The sequence below is a fragment of the Lotus japonicus genome, chromosome 1 (genome assembly GCF_012489685.1).
Source record: "Lotus japonicus ecotype B-129 chromosome 1, LjGifu_v1.2".
NCBI classification, from domain to species: Eukaryota; Viridiplantae; Streptophyta; class Magnoliopsida; order Fabales; family Fabaceae; genus Lotus; species Lotus japonicus.
In genome coordinates, this window is record NC_080041.1 from 25,913,970 (window position 1) to 25,937,252 (window position 23,283).

At 37.1% G+C, this 23,283-nt stretch overlaps 1 protein-coding gene across 2 annotated transcripts; it reads left to right on the top strand.

Moving 5' to 3' along the window:
- Positions 1-4,290: 4,290 nt before the first annotated feature.
- Positions 4,291-8,940, top strand: LOC130734280 (uncharacterized). Of its 2 annotated transcripts, none has more exons than XM_057586630.1 (6): positions 4,291-4,423; positions 5,082-5,177; positions 5,472-5,645; positions 5,729-5,836; positions 6,458-6,589; positions 8,572-8,940. In XM_057586630.1, the coding sequence occupies exons 2-6, from the start codon at positions 5,121-5,123 to the stop codon at positions 8,749-8,751; spliced, it is 651 nt and encodes a 216-aa protein (XP_057442613.1). In that variant the 5' UTR covers positions 4,291-4,423; positions 5,082-5,120; the 3' UTR covers positions 8,752-8,940. The 2 variants fall into 2 exon arrangements, with proteins under 2 accessions (XP_057442613.1, XP_057442614.1); XM_057586631.1 differs by lacking the exon at positions 4,291-4,423 and adding an exon at positions 4,468-4,932.
- The last annotated feature ends 14,343 nt before the right edge of the window (positions 8,941-23,283 follow it).

The following is a 23,283-nucleotide window of genomic DNA, read 5'->3' on the forward strand; positions in this document are numbered from 1 at the left end:
GTGATAATACTTGGAGAAGTCCTGTCTAATACTTGTATTGGAGAAGTCCTTGATACTTGCTAGTGAAAATCTTGGTGGTGGCCAAGTACTGGACGTAGCCCAATCGTTTAGGGTGAACCAGTATAAATTCCTGTGTGCTGATCGTTCTGCTTTATTTATTTACTTCCGCTGCACTAAACAGTTTTTGAAAAGTCACCAGAACAATTTTCTTAAGAACTTATCTTCTTTTCATAAACTAGAGTTTTAACAAGTAATTTTTAAGAACACAATTCAAACCCCCCCTTTCTTGTGTTACTTATTTACATATCAGAAAGAACATAAACTACATTAGACTGGCAGATTCATGCCAAGTTGCTAATGAATCATTGTCAACCCAAAACCAATGCTGACCTGTAAATATTTCAATGTCTGCTCCAAGCTCTAACTCTGATTTTCCCTTCAGTTGCAGGTAGATGAGTCAAAAAGTAAGAACTGACAAAATAATGTTGACAAAATAACCAAACATGCAATGAATTTGACAAAAATCAAAAGTGCATTTACCATTAGGAAGCAGCTTTTGCATTATGAAACCCTTTCTTCAATTCTGCAACTCTTTTCACACAAGCAGCCTTGGATTTCCAGAATTCCTTTCAGAATCGTCGCTTCTCTTCTCCCAGATCATGTTGTCCACCCTGTGTTGCACAATGAAGGCTGCATCGCTTCCCACTGTCCAGGTTTCCACACGGGATGCTTCGTCATCTGCTTCTTCAAACCTCAACGTCCTCTTCGCTCCACTCCTTCTTCTCCTTCTCCGCCACCGCCGCCATGTCGTTCCCCTCACCTTTGTGGTGCTCGGATTTCGCGAACCTGACGGCAGTGCGGAGCAACGACGAGTTCCTCGATCTGCGGGTTCTGGATCGCCGCTGCAGGGGAGGCTTCAGGTCGTCGTCGACGGCAGGGGCATGTTCATCGGGGAAAGGGATGATGAGGACGCGGACGTCGCCGCCGGCGAGGGAGAGGTAGAGCTAGCCAAAGGGTTAGGGATTTGAAGGGTTACGATCGGAGGAAGAAGAGAGCAGCGGCGGTGGTAGATAAGGAACGGGTCGATGGAGAGTGGGAGTTCGAGTGGGAGAGAGGGTTTAGGAAAAATTCTGAAAAAATTTGAAGAGTAAAGTTCTCTATTGTCACGGTCCATAAAAAAATTAATAAAATATTGTTACCTATTACCACGGTTCCTTTTATAACCGTGGTAATTGCTCTATTATCACGGTTCCGCCTATAACCGTGACAATAGAGGCGTGACAAAATGTCATTTCTGTAGTAGTGATTTTTATATACAACACACACAATTGTGGCTTTCAAGAAAGGAATTTGTGGTGATTTAGGAACCTTGTTGTTGAGGAGAATTTGAAGGGGGGGGAAAGTTAGTCTACGCCTGTTTCTTCACAAATCGCGAAGACCCAAAAAGCGCACTTGACCCACATTGAAACTCTGTGTTCTCTACGGTATTGGACAACCAAATAAGCTTGTTGTCCTAACTTTCTCTTGGATGACTCTCTCTTGTCACTCTACTCCGCCAAATAATGCCTTAGGGTTCTTGGGTTAATCTTCCTATTCACTATTAACAGTCAAACATATTGGGGAGATAAAGGAAGCTTATGGATCTAGGAAACAATACACCCCAAGAGAATGTGACGCCCAAGGGCACCTCTTATCTCCCCAATAAGTTGCATCAGAGTCGATGGTTTGTATAGCAATGGTGACAACTCATTCTGTCGAAAGTCTTTTTGACGATGTGGTTAGGTGGCGTGCTTGGCTGACGTAGAACGACGTTCCAAAGTATAGATAGTTTTCGTGGAAGGAGAGTATGGTAATTTGGTGGTGACTCATACTTGAGGATAAGAATGTTGAGAATTATTAGATAGTAAATAAAATTGTATTGTTTACCTTTTCACATTTACTTGATTAACCACTTGGTTACTTGACTAACCACTTGGTTATGAGTCAGTTAGGTTAGTTAGAATCATGGTTAGGTTAGCTGCAACTTGGTTAAGCCATGGTTAGTTAATAGTTAGTTAGTTAGTTACTTTACTCTTACAAGCTTAGTATATAAGCTCCAACACTTGTACATTTCATCTTCACCGATTCAATTTGCATCAATAAGAATTTTCAGTTGAAGTTTCAGTTGAAGCTTCTTGGTATCATCTTCTAGCTTCGCAAATTTGTTAAGAATCAAATGTGAGTTAGAATCTCACATTGGTGAAGACTTTATTATAAGAGACATGACCATATACCCAACACCTTAAAATTTTGGATAAAAATGTGAGGTTGAATTTTCTTAGTGTCCAATTTTCTTGCCTAAAGGCGCCATGTCTCCCCAACAATTAAAATATGGCATTGGCTATATAAAAAAATAGTATTTTACACGAACTCTTAAATGACTTGAACTCATGCATTAACTTGCGCTTATTCTAACCAGTAACCACCATCCATGCTATAGTGAAGGCAAAATTGAAGTGTTCTCTAATCCATATACAAGTATATTGAAACTTAATTATAGTAGTATATACTCTATGCAATAAATCCTTGTCCATTGGTGATGCATATCGACCCAAAGCTGATGCATGCATACAGGGACAATTTTGATCATCATGCGGTACGGTGTAAAAAAATTCTTAACGAGTAACTAGTTAATTGGTTAAACCATAACAATAGAGAGTCCATGTTTGCCACCTAAGTGTCTCTGTCACGCGTTCTCAAGCACAGGTAAATTAAATCATTCCTACAAACATAAAGGGCCCTTATTGATCAATTGGAGTGCTTGAGAGGTATGGAAATGATGGAAAATTTACTATTTATTACGAAGCCATGAGAAATATATAGATAATAAAAGACAACCATATGTAATCAACTTGCTGGTTAATTTACTTAATATTTCTATACCTAGTGTCCTTAACTTGATTAAGTATTCGTACAAGATGCTAGAAAACTTGATTAACAAATAAAGGAGAGAATACATTACCTAGCTTTATCATCACCAAGCATCTCTTACGCTATGTTATTCTATTGCTTTCGAATTGAATTTGAAAGATGATGAATTTGTTTCATCAATTTATTTAATTGTATCATTAAAATGTTGGCTTAGAATTGAAGGATATGTGAAGGAAAATAGAATATCCAAATAATTGCACTACATGATCGGCTGCATAATATTTATTCTAGTTTCATTAATTTAGACTGTTTCAGAAATGAAGTCAGAAATGAAGTTCGATGACGTACGAATGTTGGTGGCCCGCGATGAAAAGAATTATCTGCTTTAGAAGGTTGAGAATATAATGAACATCCTCTTCTTTAGTTTCGTGGGTATGACATGCCCCAATATATAGCACTTCATATATACCATGTCTTTAGAATATAATGAAGACCAAAAAACGCCTTAACTTTTAATCAGCCAGGCCGAAATGATCATAAGATTTAATATTATTTTATTTTGGTCAAAAATTCACCATCAAATGAACGACGTGTTGGTCAAGCAGAACGAACAAAGAGATGAACCGATATACAATTAATGACTTCAAGGCTGCCTAAGCGTGGCAATTGTCTTGGAAGTCATTCAGTGATTTCACTAAGGTCAAGTGTGCATCATTAATAACAACTTATAATACAAGTTAAATCGTTTAATTACATATGCATTATTTATTTTCTCATTATGTTCTTCTTAGACTTTGAGATCTCATTGTAATCACAAATTGACTTAAGTGCCATACTGCCTTATGCAAATACTTGCCCCGTCATGCTTCACCATGGCTAGTTCTTTGTGGGGTGCAAAACCTAGAACTACCGCAAGGAGATCACATAGATCCAAAACTTAGTTTCTAGAAGAACATTTGGCATCATCTTAGGGATTGAAATCAATTTTCGTCACTATGATAGAAACATAAAGAAGACAATACTATGACAGATATTTAAGCATTCACTTGGAATTTCTCGATCAAAGCCTGCTTAGGATTCAGATCCCCAATAACAAATTAAAAACCGTATTCCTAGACGAATTTGTCAAGAGAGCCGATTCATAGATAAGGGACTGATCATGTGGAGAAGTCTCTGGGAGTGAACTCTCACAATGAATGAAGTAGGAAACGAGATAAATCTGAATGTAGTCTAGTAAAAACTACACCTAATTAATTTCGAGGAGGAATCAAATCAATTTTTGGGTTACTAGCTAAAATTTTGATTTTTTTTCTTTAAGGAGTAACTTTGCCTCACCAAAAAAAGTATAGCAAAATTGACAATCATGTACGCGAAGAAGACAGTATCTATAACTAACTAAAGCTAGAGGGTTTTCAGCACTGTTCATCAAAAGAAATCTGCAAGGGTCGGGTCAAGGGTCGGGTCTTGGAGCGGTTTTTCCGTGCCCTATGCAGAGATCCGATACAGCTACCAGGTACGGTCCCTCAATCTTCTGCTGCATATTGCAATCCTCTGCAATCTTCACCTCTACCTATCCTCTCTATGCAACAAATCTCCTAGGGTTGATCTGGTCATAGAATTTGTACCCTAATTACCCCTCTCATTGAGGTTGAATATCTGAAATTAGTTGATGATGGTTGCTATAAAAATTGGTTTGAGCTTCATTCACGGGCACGTTTGGATCAATCTAATTCCCTTTGCTTACAACACCATGACCAAAGAATCTCTGCTCAACCTTCTCTCCAACGCATCCAAAATTTCTCCAGATTGCATAGATGCATAGCCTTAGATTTTTCTCTCTCTACCAAATCATCTTCCCGATTCAAGCTTCAGAGAGGGAACCAGGAAGATGATTAACCAAAACCGCTTCCTGATTTTATTCCGGATCATCGTAGGCCCTCATGCTTTTGATTAACCTAGCGGCGGTGACGAGAAGAGGAACGAAGTTGAGTGGTTAAAGCACCTCAGCCGTTTTTCTTCAATGTTCTGTGGCTAATTCTCTGCCTCTTTCACAGATTACAATTAGTTCTCACAATGTTTCATTCTAATTAAGATTGTGCACACAACATGTTCGATAGTTTGCTTCAATTAAATTCAATTTGTCAACTGTGTTTTTTTTTTTTTCCTTTCAGGGATCAGATCATGTTTTCATTCACCACTCTTCACTCCAAATGAGCAGCTCAAGGGAAAACTCGCCAGATTGGTTGTGTTCTTTTCTGAAACATAAGGTATGCTGCCTTTAACTATGTTAGCTGGCTGTTTGATATCCTCAATCTATTGTTTCACAGTTGGGCTTTTGTTCATGCTACTATAATTACTCATCAAGAGTGATAATGTCGTGTTTGGGTTTTTGCTGGAAAGGTTGTGTGCATTGGCCATGCAAATTGATTTCTATCATCTACAGATGCATGCTTTACACATCATAAACTCTTAATGAGTAATTGTTTTGTATTTATTATTACTTTGGCAGTGGCTTAATCTCAAATAAATCTAATGATATTCTTACTCTTTCAAAAAAAAAGGGGGGATGGCTAGAGTGTGCTGGTTTGGAAAGCTTACTGCTTCCTATCATGTGCTTCTCTTTGCTGGTGAGTGGTGATGGTGTCAAAGTAGATGAGGAGATGTCAAAGTTACTTCCTTCTCAGAAAAATAAAATGAGACAAAAACAAAGAAAGGCAGAAGCAAGAGCTAAGAAAGTATTGTACTCATTTCTATAGCTTCTTCTGAAATTGGTGCAGGAAGGGCATTCATTCATCCTATTGTTTTATTTTGTTTTCAGGGGGCAGAGGAAAAGAATGAAGAGTTAAGTGCCAGTGAGGTATCCAAGTCTAGAAAACGGCATGTAAAACTTGTGAATCCTGATCCACATGGGGAGAAGTTATTGCAGGTTAAATTTTAGTGCCTTCAACTTCAGTAACCATTGCGATTCTCTTTAGCATGTGTTTTATATTTTATAATTTAATGGATAAAATAGAAGTTTTCTCCTTGATTCTTACTACCGGTTACCATTATGGTCATTTTCACCAATCACCATGCATATTGACATTTTAGATCTTGGTAGAAAACACTAAATATTTAAGATAATCAAAGGGTGTTATATTTGACTTAGAGATAGAGAATATGGGTCTTAAAAAGTGATAAGATTTAGAAATGCACAAAAGAAAATCACTGCTCATTATTATAAAGGATGGTGTTGCAAGGGCATATGCATTTGCATATCTTTTGTTGCATATGGGAAGATAGGATTTAGATTCATTAGGTGAATGTGAATATTTTTATTTCAAATAAAACTACTATATGGAATTGAGTCACTGACTAATTAAAGTTGATGAAAAAGAAACATACTTTCATTATTTGTGTACTTGACACATTTATCAAACTATTAAAACGTTTGTAAGTTGTCATGTTTATCAAAAACTGATATAATTCCAAAATATTTTTTTACTGTAGTCATTATGATTGTTAGGACTGATATAGTCCGGTTATGCGTGTGATTTTCCCTTCTTAGGTTGATGCTCCACTGTCGGAAGCTACTAAATACTTGAAGTTGCTGCAGAAGAATTCACCTGATTCATTAGAGACACTCTTGCTCTTTTTTGAATTATATACAAGGAAGCAGAAAGTTTTGCTTACCTTTCAGGTAAGTGGAGACCAAACTTTATCTACCAATATATTTTTCTTAAATTTAAGTAATGTTGTCAAGCTATTACTTCTTCCCTTCTCTTTTAAGCACATTAGAAATCTATAGTGTTTGGGAGAGCTCTATTTTGTGACGACTAAACAGTTAATGTCAGTTATAGTATTTTAGCAATTTTATTAGCAGTGGACAAGTCTTTATTTCTGAGAGTTACACTGATACCCAATGACCAGTTCCCACCAAACCACTAACTCCCCCAAAACTAACTAACAGACCTCGCTAACCAAGTCACATGCATGACTACTTCTAAACATCTGTTTTTTCGACTTATGACCAATAGGTTTGTAGTTTCTATTTCTCTGTCAAACCTGTCCCTTTTTAACTGTCACTTAATGTTCTACCAAATCCTTTATAATTATCACTATTACATATTAGGGTCCATAATTTAGGTGTGAAGAACACTGAATTTCTGCTTGACTGATATGGTGTGCACTTATTGGTATTAATTATGAAGACAATTTTTCGATGGATGACCAAGTTGTCTTTAGTTTTTATTTCTATGTCAAACCTTTCAATTCTCGAAATTAAAGCAATGATCTCGCTAATCCTTCAAATTTACCCATTATTACATATCAGATTACATAATGTAGTTGTGAAGAAACTTGAATTTTTGATTGACCGATAGTGTGTGAACGTATTGTACTTATTTTTTTGTATATCCATTATTTAGAGGTCTTCTTAGACTGTACGTTGGCTATGATATACATTTCGTAAGCTTTTTCTGCTGTGATGTGGAACCAAATTTTTTTTGGATAGAATGTTGGTTTATCCCACTTTTTTATGTCACCATATGGTCACATGCTCATCAGTATAGTTAAATTTACTATACTGAGTATTGGATTAGAAGTGGATTAGAGTTCTACATTTTACTGTAATGTAAACAATATTCAACTAAATCAATTGAAGCAAGACATATTGACAAACTCAGAAAACTGACTTTGACATGATAACTGTGGAAGCACTCAACCTCAATAAAAATGAGTAAGCTCCCTCACACACACATGAATGATGGTATAAGCATTTAAAGCTGAGGAAGAATATGCACCAGTACTCCCTAAGGATTCTACTGACTATTCTGTTCCATAAGAAGCCAAGTCATTCAGAGCTATATTCATTTTTGGTCTTTCACAAGTCACAACAATCTCATCATCATGCCTGAACTCTCTAAAGTGTGCCATTTTTCCCAATTCTTCAACTTCAGCTATATTTATTTTCGACAATCACATAATGCTCTCCCAAATCCTTTAACATATCAATTATTACTTAATTTCAACCTTTCTCTTTGGAGGTACATGGATTCACAATTTCTGGTCTTCTATTATTTTAATATATATTTGGTATTCAAAATGATGTTTTTAAAAGTTTACACTATCAGTTGTGACGAGGAATCAGTGTGAAGAACCGTGAATTTCTGCTTAACTGATAGGGTTCCCACTTATTGAACCTATTTTTTCATTTTCTTTTATTTTGATGTCATTTGTATCTTAACGTTTGGGTTTGAACTGCATTTCCTCTTCTGTTTCTACTGTGATATGGAACTAATTATCCCTTTGCTAGACATTTGGTTTATATACACTGATCTCTATTTCTGCAGGTATGATAGATACTATCTCTTTGTTTAAATTCACCAATTGCTTTCATGTACCTCAATATTGACATTTTCATTGGGTTGTTCTTGAAATTGTCTGTGTATGTATTATGAGCATGTTCTAATAGATCTAAGGAGGGTTCTTAACCAATCAGTGTAACTCTTATAGTTTTACTGTCATTCAATCCCAGGGGTGTTATTTGTTGATTTGTTTATATAATAGATAATTTAAGTTACTTTCTCATATATAAATAGCACTAAATCATTGAATCTATTTGTTGTGATGTGGTTTGATCTATTATATAGCTTACAACATGTCATTTTCGTTAATCTACAGGGCCAGCGGATTAAGGCAACAATCAGGAAATCATCAATCTACTGCAATAATTTTCATATATGGATGGTGGAAAGAATGAAAAAAAAAAAAGCATTTTTGAGTGGAATTTGGCACCAAGCGAAAGTTGTTTATGTGTTGATTGATGTAAGGTACGATCAGTGGAACTGGGTTTGTGATTGAAGACCCTTTGTGATCCACTCAATAGGTTATAAAGATAGGTTAGAACTAATGTATGTGTCCTTCAATAGTAGACATGTATTGTCTATGCTTTAAGTAACACCTGAAGTCCTGAATCAAAACCCCACCACTTTTATATCACATTAGGCATCTACTGTATGGTCTTAATTAAATTTACCCTGTTTGAGTGTGTATGTCTGTGTCAGATATACTTTCACATATAATACAACTCTTTAAAAAATTCATCCTAATTAGTAAATAACACCTTAATACTTTTCTAAAAAAAATATAGGTGTGTCCATTTTATCTATTGCAACTAATGTTTACCCTAATCCCACATCGCTCACCAATTGATTACCTCCATTGCTTAATGCTTTTAGTAGAATTATTCTATGCTTTGGTATACATGTAATGTAATGTAATTTAAAATGGATGATATCAGTATAGAATACTTGATCTTTTTGCACAGTGCAACGTCATGCTTTAGAAAGCTTATGGTATTAATAGAAAGATTTCCGGTCGGTCTTCATCTTGGCATGATCAGAAAGCAAATTTCCACTACTTGGTCAGTTTTTTTGCCTTCTTCAAATCCCTCATTAACGATCAAACTTTACTTTGTTATAATTTTGATACACTCCTTTAATGCTCTCACCAATTTCACTATTTTCTCCTAAATTACTTAATTGTAACCGATTTTCCCTAAAATATCTGCACCCTTAATTTTCGGCCACCCCTTTTCTCCAATATTTACAAGTTTAATTGCAACTGAATAACAAACACTAATCCAATTACAGATTTTTCGCTAATTGATTGATTTTCTCTTTATTTAGTTGTCGACAAGAGTTGGTTATGTAGCATCAAATAAATACGGATGGAGTTGGAGGATGATTTTTTTATGTAGATCAATGCTCACTAATATTCACTAGAATCACCTAATAGTATGCAAAAAGAATATTATATTAACATATTTTAATATAGGGTTAATTTGTTTGATGAGTTGGGGGTGGAGTGTAGATTTTAAGTAAGAATAGATTAAGTGTTATTATCAAAAACCTTGAGGGAGGGGAGTGTATTTTAGTATGTTCTTAGCATACAAATGTATTTTACTTTTGAAATTGGTTTTAAATATTAATTGAATCTAATTTTAAATTTTTTTTTGACAGAATTATATTCTTATAAATATTAATAATACTAATTTTCAGTTGGAGTATTGATTTAATATTAAATTTTAAATTTAAAAAAAATAATATAAATATACGTGGTATGGTGATATATGAGTAATAGTAAAATAAGGAAGCATGATTGGATTTAATTAATCTTAATTATATTTTGTGATATATTAAATATAATTTTTTAATAAAATCAATGACTTAGTCTTCGTGCATCGCACTGTGTGATACATTCTATTATATATGTTTTATTTCCTGTGTGTACTTAGTTTTGACCATCGAAATCTGGTTTTGCTTCTCTTTTGTATCTTTTTGTCCGGATTTAAATATTAACTAAATCTATATCTAAATCCTATTGTTACAAATATTAATTAAATAAATTGTAGTTGGATCATTGTTTTAATTTTAAATTTAAAAAATAAATAATATAAATATATGAGGTATGTTGGGATCTGAGAAATAATAATAATAAAATAATTAATCATTGTTGGATTAAATTAATCGTAATTTTTTCAATGAAATCAATGATTTAGATCCCGTGCATCGCACGGGTATAATCACTAGTATAACTGCAAGGTTGATGATGTTTAATATGTAGGCTGTTAATAATTTCTCCAAAAAAATGATTCATGGAAACATAAACGAAAGAAGAATCTCATGATTGATGATGATTCCATGGTCTTAAAATGAACGGATGTCAAGCTCTTGTCAGATGCCAGTTGAGTCCTTTTATCCGTACAAGTTTTAGGTTCCTAGTTTTTTTGCCCTTTAGACCTTGACCAGACAATTTGTTTATTAAAAAAGAATAATAAACAGAAGAAGAAAAGAGAATAAAGCATTAACAATCATTAGCAAGTGCGTGAAAGAAGCTTAGGTACCACACTTTTTCTCAGGAATAATGTTACTCACACACCTCTCTTTTGAGGTGTGTGAGGTGGAATGATGGGAGAGATAGGAAGAAAAGAAAAAGTAAGGGAGAGAAAGTATGAGATGTGATAGATGGTAAGAGGAGAGAGATAGAAACAAAAACAGGTGGAAATGAAGTGTTTTAAAAATGAGGTGTGTATATATCATTACTCTTTTTCTCAGTGCTTTTATTGAATCTTATTTCCAAGAGTTAGTACCATCCGCTTCTCTAATGCATTGGTCAAAATCCCAATCATATCACCTTAATCATTATCCCCTCAAACCATATTCTCAGGTTTTCCTTTTTTGTTATTGTGGATTTGAGTTCATTATGCATATTATAGGTTCTATTTGGCAAAGTTTTTCAGCTAAATCAGAACTTGACAGGTTTAAAAATTATTTGAACATATAGTTTTTTAATAAACTTGAGGTAGTTTATATCTTATAGTTTATTAAAATATTTATTCTCATTTTAATAAAATTCTACAAAAAAAAATATTTTTAAAATTATTAAACGTTCAATTTTTTTTATTAAGTCCTGAATACGGTATTTTTTTTCCTATCATGCATGTTTTTTTATGGGGAGAATGAATTTTTTTCTTAAAGGATCATAAAAAAATGGGTCCAAACCTCTTGCGGAATAATTTGGAAGAGGAAAAAATTGTGGTATTTACTAGCAACAACATAATGACAGGATCTGCCTCCTAAGTTTATACTATTAAATTAAAGTATAAATTTGTTTATATTATCTTATTTAATTTAATAAAAATATGAAAAATGACAACAAATTAAAAAAAATATTATACTTTTTAAGATGAAAAATAATTTGAAATTAATTAAAACAATTAAAGTGATAATTATTTTTTATTTTTTTTTGAACTGAAAGTGATAATTATTTTAAAATGAATATGATATAGATATGGATATTAAATGAAGTAATTAATGTTAAATATAAAAATAATCATACAAGTATGATGATTTATGTCATTTTACCGTTTCAGTTTGTTCAATATATTAGTTTTAACAGGCATTTTTTTTTCAAACAACTAGATTTTCAGCTTTGAGCGTACAATGTAGATATGTGGGTTGACACTTCTAGAAAATGGTAAGTTTAGGGAAAATAAAAATTTATAAAACGAGAACGTAGCAGTTTGAACCCATCACAAATTTCACGTACAAAATCATATGCGGAATTTGTGGCAGTTTTAATTAAAGCAAAGAAATTAGCGTCGTCGGACTTCCGAGAAGTGAATCCTATCGTGCGTACAGTCCAGGGTTCCGAAATGAAACACTGGTCGAAGGAAAAATAAAGAGAACTTCTTATTTTTCCAAGGATTTGAAATTTCTCTTAAACATTGCTTTAAGAGCGGAATTAGCCTGTTCTGGACACTCTCGCCATAAGGCGGGTGTGCAGACGACTCGCACTAACTCCTAAAACGACTATGGTACTATCCTCAAGCAATTCCTGAACTTTCTTCTTCATTAAACTTTCTCAAACTGTAAACTTCTGTCACGCTTACACTGATTCTACGCGTGAGTCGGAAATTAAACTTTAAATCCAGTTCTGCAAATCCGGGTCTTACAACTCTGGAGAAGAGCTTCTTGAGAATCAAGTCTTCGTTCAATGAGATCAAGTCTTGGGTCTGACTGAGCTTGAGCAGACGGAACAGCTTGATCAGAGTGAGGAGCTTGAGCAGAGGTGGAGGCAATATTAGTAAATGGAATGATTCCAAGTGCTTGATTTCTAAGAGCCTCAGCTTCAGCTTGTAGTCTAGCTGCTTGTTCCAGAGCTTGCAACCTTGCAGCTTCACGTTGTTCTACTTCAAACCTTGCTGCTTCTTCTTCTTGTTCTTTCTTCTTCCTTGCTTCTTCAATATCAGCATAAAGTTGATCTCTCAACTTTTGTTCATTCAGTGCTTCTTTTCTTCTGAAACGCTGACTAGCAGCTTCAACTCTTTGATCCCTTTCAGCAATAAGGAAACCCATCATCACTGCCACTTGGTCAAGCATCCAAGTGCAAAGACGATCCCAGTCTTCAGCAATTAGGTCTGGTTTCTCACTGAGGTCAGTGCGACCATGCACATTGCGAACCCTTAAAGATGCTTCATGATTAAATAAGTTGATGCAATCAAGCAGGGTGTTTGGTCCAAGGTGGGTATAGGGAACAATGGAAAGATTAGTTTCAGGTGAAGACGGATGATTGCTACTTGTAGCTTTAGAAACAACATGAGGAGAACCAATTTGCAAAGTTTGAGATTCAGAGGTATTGGTCTCAGGGTTTGGATGAGAAACATCAGTCTCAGGATTTGGAGATTGGTCAGAGACAGATTTTTCATTTTGAGGTTGAGGAAAAAGAGGAAGAGGCGGTGGTACTGAAGTCAAAGGGACCGCTTGGATTGGAAAATCAGGAGCAACCAGAGGTTCTGGTCTTGGTCCAGAATAGCGGTTTGGACTTGAAACATTTATGAAATGTTCAGGAATTTCTGAAATTCTTTCTCTGGCAATTTGAAAGAATTGGCGAGTGGCTTCAGATTCATTTGATGGAGAGGAAAATTGAACATTGGTATGAAAAGAGACAGAGGGAGTAGGAGAGATAAATTCTCTCTCAGAGTGTTCCTGATTTGAGTGATCAAAGGGTTTAGGCTCAGAGTTAGACTTTTCAGTGGTTGGTGTCTCTAGAGCTTGTATCTCAGAAACTTGTGGTTCAGAGGCTTGTGGAGTGTATGGAAGTATAATGGGTGAGGTTGGTTTAGTGGACTTAGGGGTTTGGAGCATTTTCCAGAGGGGTTCTTCCTAAATTGAGGGTTGAAAGAATGAAGCCCTAGGTGGTGAAATGTGTGAAGTTGATTGATCAACTGGTGTAGGTTCAGGGTTGGATTCAACAGGAATTGCATCTATCAAATTTAAATCATCTTCATCAGAAAGAACAACAAACTTACTTGAAGCTCTGACTGCAGATCTTGTGACTCTGGTAGATATTGCAGCTCTAGTAGGCTCCTGTGTTGGTTCCAGATGAGTGACTTGGGTTGCAATTCTGAACTTATTTGCCTTCTTCTGAGGTGGTGGTTCATCATCATCATTATCATCACCATCAGAGGGATCCTTTGCCTCAGAGGGTTCCTCTTGCTTTCTCTTGGTCTTCTTCTTCCTAGGAGACTCAAAGTCCGGAGGTTCTGGAAGATTTCTGAAGAATTCATCCACATCAATCTCAAAGCCTTGCTGCTTCAGATCATCAAGATAGAACCTGATAGCCTCTGGATCATCAACCTTTGACCAGAGAGGGTAGTCCTTCAGAGGGATTCTTCTTCTTGACTTTGCAGTAGCAGGTAGCAGGGTTAACTTCAACTTTTGTTTCTATCAAGCCCATCCTCTTCAATGATGTAGGAGTGAAGACATCCCCAACAATAGTTGTTAGGTCTTCAGTGCATCCAGCTTTGGTCAGAGCATATATCAATTTGCTCTCAATGAAGAAGTCAGATAGTAATCTGCCAAAAGGTATGTATTTGATTGCAGACTTTGGTGAAGCAGTAGTTCTTGACTTTCTGATGCATTCCTTCAGATAGGAGAATAGAAAGTAAGGCCGACAGACTTTGGTGTGCTCCTTGATGAAGAAAAGCAACACCTTCTGAGTGAAATTGATATAATCTGGAAAACTTCCCTTTGGTCTTTGATTGATGCAGTTCAGTAGGATCTTATGTCAAATTCTCAGATCAGGATGAAGATCCTTTGTCTTGCAATCAGTTTTACCCGGTTTCCATGTAGAGTATAGAGCCTTGTTGACCTTTTCCTTGGTACTTGTCTTGACTTTTGATTCCAGTAACTAAAATCTGTAGCCAATACTTGTATCTGCACCCAGAAGCCTTACAAAAGATTTCTCTGAGATGATGATCCTTTTGCCCAGAACAAAAGACACAACTTGATACTCATTGCAATCAGCATGCTTCCAGAATTCCTTCACCAGCTTGTCATAGATTGGACCATGTAGTCTGTTGAAATACCCTTCCCAGCCTTGAACCTGTACTTCAGGACGAAGATCGACCCCATTAGCAGCAATGTTGTCGAGGTCGAAACGCGATTCAGCAAGAACTTGAAGTTCTTCTGGAGGGAAAACACATGTAACTGCACAACTCCTTTGAGATAAATGAACAACATCCTCACCATCTTGATTTTGTGCTTGAGCAGCCTCGGTCGATCTTGGACGAAGAACTGGACCTACTTGACCCATTGGAAGACCCACTGCCATCCTTGGGAACACTCTTCCATCGCCGGAATCAGCTCTTTCACCGGAATCTGCTTTTTCAGATCTCACCATAGTTGAAGGTTGGAGGCTTGGGTAGAAGAGGGATGAACGAGAGAGAGAGAGAATTGAAGAAGATAAGAGTTTTTGCAAATAGGAGAGTGAAGCGAAAAACAAGAGTGATGGAGAACGTGTGTGCGTAGTGGTTTTTAGAAAGTAACCGTTGTTGATTGTAAAACAAAAGTAAAATCAACGGCTAAAAATTAAAGACATCATTATGAACAGTTAATACACAAAACACACGGTGGAGAATAAGCACATCTACACTCATTACCACAGGTTTTAAAATGCTTCTCGAAGTACGTAAAGGGAAGGGTGGAGGCTGCTGGCCTATTGCCTCTGATGACATGCAACTTTCCCTCGGTGGGCAGGGACATGCTGTCGGCGTTCGTGGAGAGATGACAGTCGGAGACTTCGTCTTTCCATTTGCCATTTGGAGAGATGACATCACACTGGATGATGTTAGTTCTTTGCTACACATTCCTGTGAAGGGAAAGTTCTTCACTTTCCCAACTCTGACTCGAGGAAGTAGCCACTGTACTGGTTAAGCAGCTTGGTGTTACGCAAGCAGAGGCTGAAGCAGAGATCAAAAGGTCCTTAGGACCTTATGCTCGGTATCCATGGCTCTTGAAGGTGGCTGAGCAGATGGCCAAGGACGGGAAGACCAAGAAAGCTGCTAGAGCCTTCTTGCTGCGTTTGGTGGGGATGACGCTTTTATGTGCCAAGACAAACAACAAGGTGGAGGTTTCATGGGGCGTCATGGCATTGGGTTACCTTTATGACCAGCTTAAGGAAGCCACGGAGCTGAGCACTACTAGCTTTGGAGGCTACTTGAATCTGTTTCAGGTATGATTCTAGCCCTCTTTTTCTGAATCCAATTGTATGTCCTAAGTATAACATTTGAGGTTGAATTTGATTGCAGACATGGATATTTGAGCATTTTCCCTCCGGCTTGTTTGGTAGAAATGTCAACAAAAAATATAAAGAGGGAGATGCGAGAGCTTGCAAATGGGTGACAAAGAGGGGGAATATGGACCTACATCAGAAGAGACTTATCCTGGACGACCTTACAGAGAGCAGTATTATATGCACACCTTATGACGGGCACAAAGTTCACTAGCCTTTTCAGTAGGTGTGTCTTTTTAGTGGCTGGATTCGCCATTCAGGCATTATCCGACCATACTTGCCAGAGCGTGTAATGAGGCAGTTCCAGATGCTACAGGATCAACCCAATTTACCACCAAAGGACATGCCCCCTGTTGAAGAGATTGATGCCATATTTCTTAATTTCACTCCTCATTGCGGGGCTGCTCACCATACTCCAACTCTAATGACAACGCCTCGGTAATTCGAATGGTACAAGACAATCGCACCCCGCTTTGTGGTCCCTCCCGAAACAAGAGGTCCGGTCGCAGTAACTCTTGTGGTAAGGAACACTAATTTCCCCCCAACTAGAATTTTTTTACAATTTATGCATGAATGTTTATTTTGTTTAAATGTGTTACTTTCCAGGGTGTCCTTGAGCAATTAAAGGAGCTGAGTGCTATAACAGTTGACCCCACCGAGACACCAGAACGGATCCTTGATGCAAACCAGCGTATGCAGGCTATCATACTACAGAATTTGGATAAGGAGGCTGATGATGATGACAATGGCAGTGGACATGCAATGCATGGTGGTGGTGGACCTGACAATAACAAGAAAGGGAAAGTAACCGAGGCCTCATCCTCGAAGAATACTTAGGACTAGGGACATAGGATTGATTAATGGATGAATGTAATATAAGTACAACTACTTGTGATGTGTTTATGTTAATTAGGATATTATGCAATACAATGTGTTTCTTTTCTTCTGTCATGGTTTCTGTTTTAATTCTGCAATACAATGTGTTTCATTTCTTCTGTCATTGTTTCTGTTTTCATTACCAAGTTACTGTTATAGATCTTGTAATTTAATGCACCAAGAAGTTGCGTCCGAGACGCACGTTGGCTGTGCGTCTCAAACGCACGTTGAACGTGCGACGTCACACTGTGTGACTTAAACAGAATTCCAGTCATCAGTATCAGATACAGAAACAGAAGCAAATGCAAAATTAGTTATCATTTGTTTTTTTAATGACAAGATTATACATTACAAAATTTCAGTTTTTGAATGCTAGTATTTGTCCCCTGTGTTTCCATTTGTTTTTTTTTCTTCTGTTTTATTTTCAGTTTGTGCCTCTACGACGCACATTGAGCATGCGTTGTCGACTCACATTGAGCGTGTGCCGTGGATGCACGTTGAGCAAGCGCGGGAGGCACTCCCATAGGGTGCGCGTTGTGTCAGGATGACACAAGCATAAATACAAGCAGAAACAGTAACAGAAACATAAACAACCAAAAGAAAAGAAATTGTGAATACAACATGAAATTGGGAAGAAAGTTCATCTTGTTTATTAAGAAAGTATAATGATACATGATACATGAAAATTTCAATAAAACATACAAGTACAATGACCCCTAGACCCTAAGCCCTAAACTTAGTACTTGAAAAATACAAGTGCAATGACCCCTATGGGATACAATCAGGAGGAATACAATCTTCATCTTTTTCTGGTCCTCTTCCTTGTCTTCACCCCCTTCTATTTCTTCCGGTCCAACTCCTCTTCTACCCTGTTGGAAAATCCAGCAGTGCCGCAACCTGAGCCTAGATGTTTCCATCATCACCAATGGTCTCCAGAGGGGCCCTTTCTACAGGAGCGTGGACCATTACATTTAGCAAGTTTGGGTACTTTGAATAACCAAGGATGATCACCCCTACATTAGCAAATTTGACACTTTGAATTTGAAATATCACTCTCAAAGTACTCAAACTTGCTAATGTTGGGGATAATATCCGCAAGACCCCAACCATTGACAACTCTGAACTATGAAAAAGAAAGAGGGTAAGAGGAAGAAGGGAGAGAATTGTGTGAAAATGAAGAAGGAAGAGACCCTATTTATAGGGCTCCAACCAACATAGATAGTAACGAAAAACATAGGAAATAACGGATGCATTTAATGACTTTTACCGGTTGTTGAGTTATGGTCAATGGCCGGTGCGTTTTAATCGCACGCTCGAGGTGCGTCAACGACGCACGCTCAAGAAGCGTCGTTGTCGCACTGACAATATGCGGCTAAAATAGCGACAGAGACGTTGTTTGAGGGTGCGTTCGAAAGGGATAATTTCGGATTTCAGAAATTTCCTTCAGTCTGAATGGATGTGGGGGGGGGGTGTGAATAACAATTCTCATATCTTAAAGAGAAGAGTCAAGTACCTGAAACGTGGCAGAGGAGAAAATATTCACCAGTCGGGACGCAAGACAAGGAAAGAGCGTCCTCTGCTTTGATCCAATGACCCCTCATGTCCTACGTCGAGCCTATTTAAAAATGTTACTGCTATATGAAGATGACAAACAAGCAATATAATACTATAAATATTGCTTGACATTATTCCTCATGTACCCGTAATTTACCCTAACCTCTCACTGCTAAAATTATTCCTAACTTGGGCATAGGAGTGCCTTTACATGTATTCCCCACGCTCCCCCAACTCGACGACGAGGACCACAAACTCAAAGACAGATAGGAAGCAAGAGGACCACCAACTCAATGACGGAGGACCATCAACTCAAATACAAAAAGGACGACGGAGGACCATGGCCTTAAATACGGAGAGAATGGCAGAGGACCCATTAACTTAACAATGACATACCACCAACCCAACGACGGCATACCACTCAACTCTATGGAAGAGCTGAGCCACGATGACCCCAACCCAACTCATTGTCATTGTTAGGGCTAGTATCTTTGTGACTGCTCAAAACCCACGTTAAGATTTCAAGTGAAAATATAGTGGAGGGGCTGCCACTTGCTGCTTATTGCGGCCCTGTGATATACACTGGTTCTCCCCTCCTTGCTGAGATAGTTTACTTTCGTTGAGCTTTGGACTTTGGTTACTACTTTGGAGTTAGGTTTCTACAGTGTCATTTTTTAGACAGATTTCCAAGCTCTCTTCTTCGCTTGGAATAAATTTGGTAATGAGATGCCTTGTGTTGATTCTATTATTTGTGATTGTCGTTTTTTTATTGCACTTTGAGTCTTTGAGTTTTTCCTTTGTGAAAAGAACCGAGAATAGGGCAGCTGCATCATAGCTAATTTAGCTTTTACCTCCCCTAAAGTTATATGGGTGGAAAATGTTCCCCCCAGCCTTGTTTCTTTGCTTCATGCTGATGTATTGGGTGCTACCCTGATTCTTACTTTGAATAAAATTTGTCGTTGGACGTAAAAAAAGTTGATTTATTTCCTATTATGTATTCACATTTTCAGAAAATTAAATTGCATATCCTTGCAAATATTGAAATATTACTGAGTAAGAAGAAGAAGAAAATATGAGGGTCTACAAACACGTATTTATAGATTACCGACAGTTAAAAATCCTCAAAAATTTACTGATGACTTTTTTCAAGACATTTATAAGTTACTGATAATAGCCCATAAAAAATTTCAAAAGCCTTCCAAGTTATCAGACGATGGAAATTTCAATTTTTGAAATTACTAACGACCAAAGTCGTTGGCAACTTATTTCCAATTTTTTTTTGAAGCCCACCAAGTGATCGATCATTGACAATTTCAAAATCATGAGTAAAGCTGTCGGTAATTTGGGGTAATTAATCTTGTCAAAAAAATTATATATTGCCAAATTACCAACGACCCAGACCGTTAGAGGAACAACATTATTGAGCAATGGGTGCGGAGGAGGATGGTGGCAGATCTCGACGGAGGTGGGGGTGAGAAGGTGGCAGAGATAGGGATATCGAGAAGTTGTAGCTAGATGGGAATGAGATGATCGAGGGATATGAGGTGGCGACAGGGAAGGTGGATGATAAATACATCACTTTGTGTTGAAACACCAAATCTACGCTATGTTGTTGCTGAAGACGCAACTTCCGATGACGTCGATGGCAACGACAACCACCGTAGAGAAAAATGTAGTTGTGGGTATGATAAGAGCCTTGCAGTGGTGCAATCATGGAGCATGTGGCTCTATCTTTGTTCTTGTTGTTAGTGCTATTGTGAGTGGGGAATCTTGGGATCTGATGAGGTAAAAGGCATGCAATAGGAAGGAGAAGATGAAGGAGGAGTTAGGGTCACCTAACTACGCCAGTAGGTACAATCGCAATGGTGGCGATAACTTTGGTGGAGGGAGAGCTAGGTGGTAGTGGTTATGGAGGCGTGCGATAGATAGCAAGAGGAGATGATTGAGGTGATGATGCGACGATGTTCTAGGGGATTACCCCGAGTACCCATGGTAATCAATAACAACGCTCACCCCCACGGCGGTTTGTACCTATCGCCATCGGATGCACTTATGTTAGAGTTAGGGACTACTGTTTTGGGGGTTGAAAACATTAGGAAACCAAAATTCTAACCATAAACGGTCCCGATACTCCAGCATACCTAGCATTCGGATGCCGAGAGGACACTTGCCCGATGGGCATGGAGTCATCCATACCTAGTGACGCCCAAAAGTTGTCGGAACGTCTCCTTGACACGTCTCATCCACATGTCCCATCAAAGTTAATGGCATCATGCGATAACTGTAAACTCAACGCTCGATGGTGGTGAGCTCATACGCAATCAAGTGTGGAACTGTCCGATGAAACAGGGTTTAAATACATCCAACGACCCTCCACAACCCAAGAAGCCCTTAATCCCCCAATTAAAACAAGTACCTCATCGTCTAGGAAGTCATTGAATCCTTCAGTATATAAAGAGGTTCAAACCACAGACAAATGTTACATTTTTACTCACTATTCCCTCGTTAGTTATGCACATTCTAACATAAGCTTCAAAGTGCTAACATGTAAGCACTACCCGGCGCCCAACCACAACTAGGAGTTGAATCCTAGCTGACCCATCCTCTCCTTCGACAGAAGTCTCGGTTCTCTGCCTATCTCCCCCACCTACTGTCTCCCATCCACTCAACACTTGCTTCAAGTAATTTGATTGGATTTTGTCTGATTAGATGGAAAACGTTGTAACCTATTTTTTTTATAAATATGATCGAATGATGAACAAGATGCTTAAAAAACTCAACTATCTACCAACTGTGATATATATTGTTAGTTTTTTTTATTATAATTAATAATTTCTTTTAGTGTATAAGAAAAAAGATATTTACATGCGTAAGCTGACTTCAGTTAATTATGTGAGACAATACAAGGTGCATCCATAATAATATTCTTATGCAATCTTCATTATCTACCTCCAACTCATAATTCACTTTCCAATGAAATCTTGCGAAGACCAACATGCTTCTAAGGTGTCTCATTCTCCAAAAACCCACGAGCACTCGTCTTAACATAATTGTACGGGATGTTCCATAACAAAGCATAATTTACATTGTTCCATTGATAATGGTACCCCACTCTCCAACTAGCGGATGAGGAGTGGAGAAAAGAGATCATATTAAGATTCACATAAATAATATAATTAACACACTAGCTAATACCCTCGGGGGAAGGGTAGCTCACTTGGTGAGTTAAGGGAATGAAGGGATTTGCAGGGTAAAGGGTCAGGGTTCGAATCCTAGCAAATGAACTAATTTACTAACAACTAACATTAGCCTATAAAAAAAAAACTTTCTAATACCCTACTAGACTAAATTTGACAAGAGAATAAAGTGACACAAAATACATGTGGTATCTTTAAAACTAAATATTTTGTGGCCATTAATTAGTGGATCAAACCTTCACCGAAAAGGTCTAATATAACTGATAGATAATTGAGTTTTTTAAACCTCTAATCTAGACTTGACTTCTCAGCAATGTACACGGAGGGAGTTAGGGAGAGACCCGCCCACTTACTTTATATATATATGATCTTAAAATTGATTAGTCTTTTTATTGCCGATAGGAATACCGGTTCAATTGGAAATTTTGAACGTATTTGTTATGATATACACATAGTAACGGGACCCATCAGTAGCAATACTGCACAATCACGAAGGTGATACACAGTTCTTCTAAATCGTTTTTTCTACCAACATCTGTCATTGATGGGGTAGTAAGGCCTACTCAATCATGGCATGGGATATTTTTATTTGTTTATATCGTCATCATAGCCCTGGATAACACACAATTACAATGATACTTCTGGTTTGGATTACACTAAAATTTGGAATCAAATAAATATTCAAAAGAACCAACATGTGTAAAGGGCGTGGGGAAGCATCATTTCCTTTTTAAGTCCCAAAAATTCGAAGATAATGGAATAATTTACTTAATTAGTATAAAGATTAAAGAATATATCCGGCTTCAAAAGATGTGTGTGTGTCATGTTGAGAAGATTACGAAAGACACAGGTAAGAGCAACCTCATCATTTCAGTTATCTTAGTTGTTGTGGGAAAATCAGCAGAAATATTTAACTAGAGAAAAACAAGAGTGCTAGTTTTAAATTTTTTACAGAATACAGAGGATTGAGGAATAAGAGTGGTAAATTCAATAGCTTGAAATTGAGAAAAGAAGCAAGCAAGCAAATTGGATAACTCAAACTCAATCAAAAGGGTGACCTGTATTTGGATGAAAAAATTTGGAAACTGTAAAACCAAAAACCTGTAAAACCCTCCATGAGTCATGAAATTGAAAGCCTTCTTCCTGTTTATCTTTATAATTAATTCATGGAAGTAATTTGAATGAGATTGGAGAGAATTCTTTCTTTAATTGCATGTTTGGAAAAAAAAATTACAATTCATTTTGAAAACAAAAATTAATTGTGGAAAAATGTTCAAGTAGTATTTTTTCTTTCATGAATAAAAATTCGGGATAGAGTTCGATTCTCATAAGTGAGAGTATATCTCCGGGATCATATATATGTAGCTTACAGAGGTACTTATAGATTTTCTAATAAGACAACTCTCACATTAGCCATAAGAATCAAATACAAAACATTCTAAGAGGAATTAATCCGTCCTTACCGACATGTGTTACTTTCGTTGAGTAGCTTTTGAATATCAAAATTGATTGTGACAAAAACATGTGATCCAAACATGGTGTAAACATGGACAGAACCACAAAAAACAAAGGAAAGACCAATATGCAGCTAAAGATGACCCCCCCAACTCATAATTATCTTTCAAAATCT